This window comes from Halyomorpha halys, unplaced genomic scaffold (genome assembly GCF_000696795.3).
Source record: "Halyomorpha halys isolate HHAL.00 unplaced genomic scaffold, Hhal_1.1 Scaffold458.1, whole genome shotgun sequence".
Taxonomy (NCBI): Eukaryota; Metazoa; Arthropoda; class Insecta; order Hemiptera; family Pentatomidae; genus Halyomorpha; species Halyomorpha halys.
Window position 1 is genome coordinate 790291 of NW_027113640.1, and position 10079 is coordinate 800369.

The 10079-nt window shown below is 28.4% G+C and overlaps 2 protein-coding genes across 2 annotated transcripts in view; one reads left to right on the forward strand and one right to left on the reverse strand.

Annotated features, from left to right (window-relative positions):
* Lmpt (Limpet) overlaps positions 1 to 10079 on the reverse strand; it is a gene marked incomplete at its 5' end in the record, with an annotated part of 767445 nt that overhangs the window by 723155 nt on the left and 34211 nt on the right.
* Positions 9575 to 10079, forward strand: part of LOC106683034 (adult-specific cuticular protein ACP-20) — a 7065-nt gene continuing 6560 nt past the window's right edge. Inside the window, exon 1 of the mRNA XM_014424239.3 lies at positions 9575 to 9679. Within this exon, the coding sequence (XP_014279725.1) occupies positions 9671 to 9679 (9 nt within the window). The 5' untranslated portion in view covers positions 9575 to 9670. The remainder of the gene's footprint in view (positions 9680 to 10079) is intronic.

A 10079-nucleotide genomic window follows, 5' to 3' on the forward strand; every position in this document is an offset into this window, starting at 1 on the left:
TATTATTATTTATTTATTTATTATTATTTATTTATTTATTATTATTTATTTATGGCATTAATTGGAAACTATTCGGTCAGAGTAGAAATGGTACTGATACATATTTGATTAAAAATACTTGATGTCATGCAGACCCGTGTTCCTCCCAATAGGTATAGATTAGATGTTCTGGTCTAATGCAAAATTACGTATCATAACACATGAAGTTATGTATAGAATTCCTGGAATAAGTAGCAAATTATTTTAACGTACTTTTATATATCCCTACGGAAAATGACTTGATGTTTAGTTTAAATTAAATTATCATAAGTGGCTCGCGATGTTGCAACACAATTACTGTTAAGGACATTTGTCGCACATTAAGTTTCTTAAAAGAGCAAGATATTTCTAATCACCTGACCAGTGCAAAATTATAACGAAATATAGGTCTATTGCCCCATGAGTGCCTGTCACCCGGGCAGCGAAAGTCCTTAATTCCATCTATGTCGAAACAGAAATGGTACCATGCGTTCAAATACTCCAATTTAGACACATTTCTTGTTTTGCCTAGTGCTGAAATCCGAAGCTGGTCTAGTGAGGCCTTGAGCGGAAGATAATACCCTATGGTTTATGAGAAATGATGTCGCAATGAAATTTATTTTTGTTTCCTGAGGTTTTCTGTAATAATTTATACGACTCTTATTAAAGGTCTCCTTTGGTTAATTTGCTTCAATAATCTCAGTTCTAACTTAACTCTAATGATAATCATACAATAATATATGGTTGGATTTGATAGAATATGATTTTCTTACATTAAATATAACCATAAAAATATAACGTGTGAAATACTTGAAAAAATAAGGAAAAAAAAAACTTTCATTGTGCTCTAAATTGTATGTACTATGATCCTCTCTTAGTTTTTTATTTGTATTTTTTTTTTGTACTAAAGTTATTTTGACCGCTAAAACGCAAAAAAATTGTTTATTACGTTTAAAATATAATCATTTTAATAATATAAATATAGTTCACCGAAAATATAGAATAAAAAGTTGTTTGGGGACGGTCTTGAATACGGTCTGTCTCTTGCAGAACTTGAGAAATCCCGGCCGAAATGCTGCCACAAATAAAGTGATTTAATTTTATATTTTATCGAACAGAATTAATATAATCTGCCACAAATTAAGGACATTAAGAATTAGAGTTACAATATTTAGACTTATAAGAATAAAAGAGAAACAGGAAGACAAACATTTAAATGATAACAATAGTACTCACTGAATTAAATGGAAAAAGTATATAAATTTAAAATAATAATAATAAAGAAATATAAATAAAAGAATATACTATCATGATTTGTATAAATAAAAAATCCATATAATAAATAAAACTGATCTTCTTCCTCTAATTCCTGTGTGCCGTCAAGCGTGGAGTCGCAATATCACTCTATCCAGCCCACCGGTCCCTGTTCCTGGCTAGTTTTCTCATCTTCGGGATGGTGCGTCCTCTTGCTGCCCCTAGTTTTCCAATGTACTCAGAGTACATGCAACTAGGTCTGCCACGAGGCCGTCTTCCTTCCGAGCCTAGCTTCCAAACACCACCTGGCTTTTCTCGTATCGTCCATTCTACAGATGTGCCATACTATTTCAGTTGCATTGTGTTTCGCACTGATACCACATCCAGATCCTCCCGAATCCTTTCATTTCAGACACAGTCTCTCCTGGTCCTACCAACTATACTTCAGAGGAATCTTATTTCTGCTATCCTTCCTACGTGCTTGTCGAGGGCTGTCCAGCATTCTGATCCATACAGGACTGGGAGGAACACGGATTTAAATATCCGCATTTTGGCATCTCTGCTTACTTTGCCTACAAGAGTTTTGGAAATCTGATGGGACACTCCATTGGTCTTCTTCACTCGATTTAGAACTTCCTGGTCTATTTTACCATCTTTACATATTATGGTCCCTATAAAACTTACTTTATTTGTGACATATGCGTTTATTTTATTGTTCCATAAATGTAAATTTTTTTTGTCTTGTGCATAGATTGTTTTTTTTATTTGATCGGTTTTATACTGGTAATAAAACTGATCAAGTAATAGAAAATAATCTATGTTCAAGACAAAGAAAATTACATTTTAGAAATAAGTGTAATAAACACATATCTCACAAAGTAAGTAAGTTTTATATAGTTGACTGTATGTTATAGATTGTAGGTAGATGGTCTGGGTGACGTTGTTGAATAAACTTCCTTGATAATATTATATTGTTTATATAATATTATCTATGACATCGCTATTTCTAATGAATTAAAAAGAAGGAAACAAATCTAATGTGAGAGTTCTCGCGGGGGTAAACTAGTATTAATGTTAATTGTGTTAATTAGTATAAAAATATATTCAAAAACAGCTTCAAAGAACTGCAAACTACCCGGACTAGTCAATTTCATTTTAACTTTTTTTTTTTTTTAATCATTCAATTACCTCAACTAAGCCAAACATTAAGATTGTTACATAATTAATGATATAAGTAATACTTATTATTGCATCTATCATTGACGACTATTGGCGAATAAAACATAAGTTATACCTCTTATATGAGCAATATTCAGCCCATTTAACAAAACAATGGGCACTTCAATAATAGTATTTTAGCTAAATAGAAAATAGTGTAACATGGATATAATTTTCTATAATAAATGGAACACTGATACGATCGATATAATAGGCCATGTAATTATAACGCAATAGATATAATTACTGCCCATTTTAACAGACTTAAACTTAAACTCTCCTTGCTACTTATGTAAGCAAACAACAGTAACTAGTCTTGTTTAATGTATAAATATGTATATGTGTATACATAAAAATTAAAATATCTCTATATATAATAAAATGTGTTAATATAAAATTTTCAAACCATTTAAGAATTAAATGAGTTTAATTTTCAAAAAATTTGTTGATCTTAAAATTTTATCTTTTTTTCAACTGTATGCAGTTCTAACTGTTTATCTGTAATGGAAATTCATAAAATTTAATAATTCGACCTCGATTGGTTGTGTTTACGCAAAAAATATCTAACCCACAAACTCGATTTTGTTCTAAATATTTATAGTTAAGAACTTTAGTGATTCATACATTCCATGGTTTTTCTTTTAATTAAAATAAACCCCAATTTATTTATTTTCCTTTTTTAATCGAAAAAAATAAAGCAATATAATACTTCTCTATTTTTAGAGTTCTCTTTTACAAACATTTTTTCTCTATAACACAGATACGAGTTTTTGTCCAATTAATATACCATATTTTTATTTCGGAAATTTTTAAAAAGTTATTTCTTAAAATGAATTATTCATAACTAATTATTCGTACTTAGGGAAAGAAGGAATCAAAAAAGATAGTTGAATCTTTGCCGGAGTACGAGTGAATATTAATATGAACATATTATATATTATTAATGTATATTATATGTATATTATATATACTATATTAATATTAATGTATAAGAATATATTTTATATAACCTCCACTACTGTATGAACACATTATTTAGTACACTGACAGGGACAGAACGGATCAAAGGTGACAAGACACGCAAAAACGCACTCACATTATCAGACAGCAGACTCAATAAATTTTCCAAATTCCATGCGTATCCCGTTACTCATTCCTCTTAGTACAAGAGCCCAAGAAAAGAAAAAAGGTAGTTATCTCACCCCAATTTTTGATTACTTTAATGAAAACTATGTATAATTACTAGTCAAAATTCACGAGTCTGCCAAGTATAGATAGGAAGAATAAAAAATGGCGGCTGTTTCAAAGCGATAAAAAAAACTAATTTTTTATTCGGAGCTCTATATCTCATATAAAGAAAGAACGACACAAGAAAACCTAAGAGAATACCATTTAAAGAAGAGCATATTTGCTAAAATATGAGCCTTAATAGAGTTATTTACGTTAACTAATTTTCGAGATATAGCTTTTTAAAAAGTAACATTATATAAAAATTGTATGGGATGTACTGACAGATCAGTAGTTGGTGAATTTATTTTAAAAAATCTATATCTCAAAAACCATTTGACGTACAGATGTCTATTAGCACTCAACTTAAATCTAGTTTAATCAGCTATAAAGCATTTTATGATGTTTATCTTCATAGGAGTAATAGTTTACATGAAATTTGCTAAAATAAATTGATTTAGTTGTTCGGACAAATTTTCATTTGCCAAATTTATATTATATGTGAATATCGTAAAAACTACTACCCCCACGAAGATAAGTGTCATAAACTACTTTATAGTGAGTTAAATTTCCTTCATTTTGAGAGTTGGCAGACATATCTACGTCTTATGCATCTAGAGATATATGTTTTCAAAAACCCAACATTTAATACGAACAACTATAAATTAACATTTTGTGAGTTTATTTTGTCCATGATATTGGACCTACAAATAAATAAATAATAAAAACTCCTACAAAGATAAACATAATTACTATTTTGTAGTAAATTTAACTAGCTTTAATTTGAGCGCAGGCAAACATTTGTACGCCCACTGGTTTCTGAAATAATTTTTTTCATAAATCAAACGTATTGTCCGAACTAAAAATCAATTTATTTTAGAAAATGCCATGAAAACTATTATTCCTACGAAGGTAAAGGCCATAAACTACTTTATAATACATTAAACTAGCTTTAAGTTGATTAATAATAGACATCTTTACGTCCCATAGTTCCTGAGATATAGATTTCTCAAAATAAATTAGCTAACTACTAATCTTTCAGAAGATTTTTAAGAAATTTTGCTTTTTAAAAAGCTATTTCTCAAGAACTATTGGACGCAAATAGCTCTTTTAGGGCTAATATTTCAGCAAATTTACTCATCTATAAATAATGTTCTCTTAGATTTTCTAGTGTTGTTGGTAGTTTTTAAGAGCTCCGAATGAAAAATTAATGTTTTTTTAAGATTTTGAAACAGCCACCATTTTTTATTCCCCCTACCCTAAACTCATCCATTTTGACTAGTAATTATACATAGTTTTCATTAAAGTAATAAAAAATTGGGGTGAGATAACTGCCTTTTTTTCTTACCGGCTCTTGTTCTATCTCTTATAGTGCACGTAGGAGAGATTTTACCCCTCATTAGAGTGACCTACACCCATATACTAAACCCTGTGGAGCCATAGGGTATAGAAGAAAAAAAAGTATAGGAGTATGGTGTATTATTTTTTAAAACTTTTACTGTTGGAATCAAATACTTGGATAAAATAACTTCAAAATTCTTGCCAAATTAAAGACGTAGATTGTAATTTCATTAAAATATAGAATTGATGAGTTGATTTTTTTTTCGTAATTATAGTCATTATTCAGGTTTTTAATTATAATTAAAAATTGTTTTTGTCTACGTATAAAATCTATAGATCTGACTTAGATAAATAAAGTATAAAGTACAAAAACCTTAATAATTTATTTCAAATGACAAATAAAAAGACAGGCAATATTCATTTAATATAATTTCATTTAACTCGTTGAAACAGCTTAAATATTCAAATAAAATCAAACTAAAAGTGATGAGATGAACGAACTGATCTTGAGAAAACAACTAAATATGTAACAGCTAGGCGTCAAACAATTTTTAGTACAACATTAGAGGCACGTAGAAACTAGTTCAGAGAAGACTTCGAAAGAGACTGTCGAATTCCAATCTATTGTATAACGAGAACTTGAGCAAATCAAAACCGGCCTCTAGCAAGTTTTCAAGGCTTTGGAATTGAGCTGTATTTTTGTTTGTAGTTCTTTTAAATCATCATTCGCCGATATATGTAAACATGTATATTATTTTACATTTTTAGGGTGGTTACTATATTTAACCAAAATAAAACTTAAATCAATACAATTTTCTTTTTTTAAAACAAAAGAGAATGTCATTTTTAAAAATAAGGTTTTTATTAAGCGGCTAAATATGAAGATCAGTTGTTCTTAGAACCCTGAATTAAAAGTCCCTTCGATATACTTTTAAGTAACCACGAAAATCCAGCAATATATTTAGGAATAAAACTAAGCCGAAGCAGAAGGTAAACATTTAGTTCCGTACGACCCTCAACCCGACATTCATGACCTCGTAAAATAAAAATAAACCAGAATGAAAGAGAGAGCATGATGAATAAATTAACTAGAATTGTGAACCTGGCGCCTAGGATTGTAATGTGTTATTTATAAATCTGTGGACGTCATAAAAAAAAAAAATCGAATTCAGTAAACACTGCAGAGTTTTAATATTATAGTGAGAATCAACCGATTACAATTTTTACGGTTTATAATTATATATAGTGCTAAGAAATTCTGCTCAAAAACATTATAGTGAGCATCAACTGATTACAATTTTTACGGTTTATAATTATATATAGTGCTAAGAAATTCTGCTCAAAAACATTATAGTGAGCATCAACTGATTACAATTTTTACGGTTTATAATTATATATAGTGCTAAGAAATTCTGCTCAAAAACAGATAATAGGGTATCTCTCCCAAAATTGGGTACTTTGAATGTTGAATTTTATTAAATAAAATATTGCTGATTCGGCGGGTTTACCATCATAATTATTCTAGGTTTGAAGTAAATAAGAACCAAATTTCATTCATAGAAGTTATTGTTTGCTAGTGATTAATTATACAGTAAATTAATGACAAAATGGAAAGAGGAATATCGATATTTACTCCAGAAGATTGTGATTACAATATTAGTTTATATTTTCTCTTAAATCCGAGAAAATTAGATTACAATTGAAATAATCCACAACCGAAGAAGAAAAACAAATATTTCAACAGAATTTATAATAAAATACGTAAAAATAATTCCAAATTGTTGGGAAAAAACTTTTTTTTCTGTAAGCACGCTTAGTTTCTGTAAACTTCGACATTTGTTATATAAAATAAAGGCACTTTTAGAAAAAATTTCTTAAGAAACGTAAAGAAAAATACTACCATTTTTTTTTTAATTTTTAGAAAACATTTTTTGTTGAGTAAACCTAAAGTAACCTGAGTGATTTATATTGTGGGTGCTTGCGAGCCGTGGTTTGGAAACTGATTGTCTGCTTTGAGGTAAATAACTATTTTACACAGAGAATTAAACAAAATTATTAATGTTGTGAAAAACCATGATATTAATAAACACATTAAAGTTGAAATTAATTACAAATTTCAAAAATTGGTAACAATAATAAGTTACAATAATTTACTAATTTTCGAGAAATTTTGTGAAAGTTTTGACTACCAATAAATCAATGATTTAATCATAGACGTGCGAAAAATTCACCATAAATCAAGCTAATTCTTATTTGAATTTCATATTTTTTCAATGGAATAGCTGAAATTTATGCCATATTAATTTAGCCCCAATTTTTTTTAATGATAAATTTATAAACATTAAAGAATATCAATCATCATATTTATCAAATCTAGTATTAATAATACTACTTCAATTCTGTAACAGTCCAACCTAAATGTTCCATTATGGTTATTTAGGACTGAAAGCTAGGTAATAATAATTTTAATTTAAATAAGTTTTGAATTTTAATTGAAACAGAGCATGAGGAAAACAACGTTTTTTTTTTTTAATTACCATAGAGATTCGTCCGACTTTTTGCCAGAAATGACGTTAAAAATAGTTGTAAATATTTTTTAAATGCAAACGTTTCGATCACACTGGGGGCTGTATTAGTCTTAGGTGAGGATCAATATAGACAACTGAAATCATTATAGATTATAGATTCCGAGACCTGCATAGACTACTGAGATCTATAATGAATAATGATATCAATATTGATCACCATCCCTGATAATGACCTACTATGTGGATCGTTGAATCGTTGTGGATAAGTCAGAATTAGATAATTAGTGACCACTATTTTATGTCATTCCTGACCTGAAAACCATACAGTTTAAATAACAGAAAATCGACATTTTGTAAATTTATTTATTTATCTCAGGTACTATGAGTGGTAGAGATGCTTATGAGTACTAAAATTTTAGCTAGCTAAGGTATCATAAATTAGTTTCTATTGACTTTCTTAGTTCGTTGCAGTTTCCATGTTTACCAAAATAAATAGAACAAAATGTTGAATTCTTTATATCTAAACAAAAAGATGGTTTTTGAAAACTATCTCGGGAACAATTGAACATAAAGAACTTTTAGGACTCAAATTTATACTCAATTAAAAAAGTTTTTTAATTTTTTTCATACGGTAGCTTTCCTTAGAAGATATTGAGCACTGAAGTAAAAATGAGATTAAATTTTAAACTTCGGCAACTATTTATTTTTTAAATCCAAAAATAAAATATATTTCTGATTAAAATGTTTATAAAAAAACACAAAAGATTTTTTTCATGGCAGCCAAAATAAACACATATTGTATGCTTAGATTTGTTAACTCTTTTAGTAGGCAAAAAACAAACCTAAAAGGAAAAAAATATATTTTAAACTAGTCATTGTTGAAATTATTTTCATCTATCACCTAGTTTTTCCTTATATCCATTCTACTATTAGCAGATTTTTCAATTGGAAGTTAATATGGCAGCCCATCAAATTCTTAATCGTTTGATTTACGTGTTCTCATAAACATTCACGATAATCAAGCAATCCACCAAACCATCGGGAGATAAAATATTTAGTCTGTGGTAGCCTAAAATTAGCAAATCATTAAACAGATTGCGACATCTACTACTTCTGAAACTAGTAAATAATGAAGCATAATAAAAAATACAAATTACAAACAAACGGTGTGGTACAGAAGAATGAAAAGATAATGCAACTTTAACAGCCTTCACCCGAATTTAAAACACATGTATTCCATATATCTGAAAAATCAACTTTCGCTATTAAAAACTGGTATACTTTCTAGAAATAGTGAATGTGAGACAGGGCGGTAGGAGGTAGAAGTGGACCACACATATATATATATATACAACACATCAGGTTTTTGAGGTCCCAGATCAGCGCCAAGCCGGTTCCTGAACACTTAAGATACTGGAGCCAAATGCTCAATGAAACACCTTACTAACCCCAGCCTATAATTTCCATTAATTAAATTACAATAAACAATGTGTTTAGCAAAATAATGTAAGTTAATTAAAACACAAACATGCTTCAATTATACAAAAATATAGAATAATTATCATACAAATTTATAATTATTAAGAACAGAATGAATGTAAATGAAGCAACCATCCGTTTAATCTCTTATCTAAATCTTAAGTAGCAATAATATAAACATAGTTTTTATTTCAAGTATAATACAAATTCCTTTTAGTATGTATAATATAATTTGGAATTTTTTTTTTAAATTACATTTTTTATTAATGTATATTCTGTTGCAATTTTATAGCAACGTTTTGAGCTACTAACATTCTAAACCTCTAAATTTTTTTTTAATTGCGAAAAAATATTATATAATTAAACAAGTCTTCATAACCATGTATTATTTAGCTCAATCTACACGCCTAGATAAAAATAAAATGTTGCTAATTAATGACTGATAATTAAATAAACTACTAAACTAGGAGCAGTCACTATTAGAAGAGATAGTATAGTGTAGATTCGAGAGGGGGTTATTATCTAGGGGTTGTGAAACTATAGTCGTATATAAGGATACTCGGTGACTGGTCGAGTGCGAATCTTACTGCAAGCACTCACTCACCATGTACAAGGTATATTCAGCATTTCTTATTCTAATATATATTTATTTAATATAGAAAGTTGTATAAAAAGGCAATATATTTAATAAAAATTCGTGATTTATTATTAATTGAAAAAATAATATTGTATTATTGTAGTTCGAAACCGGACCCCTACTTCTTAATTTAACACCAACTCAATTATATTTTCAAGTCCGTAATAGACCTAATTAGAGTATATTATCTCTAACAATTCAGAACATAATGCTAAATATGTACTTTATCCTAAATTATCAATTTTAATTTTTAATTGTCATTATATTCCATTTTTTTTATAAACAATCAATCAATAAAAACAATGATTTAATATTTTTTGTTAAAAAGTTGATCTCCCTTTTGTAGATATTGTAATTTGTATTATATTTTAATTAGT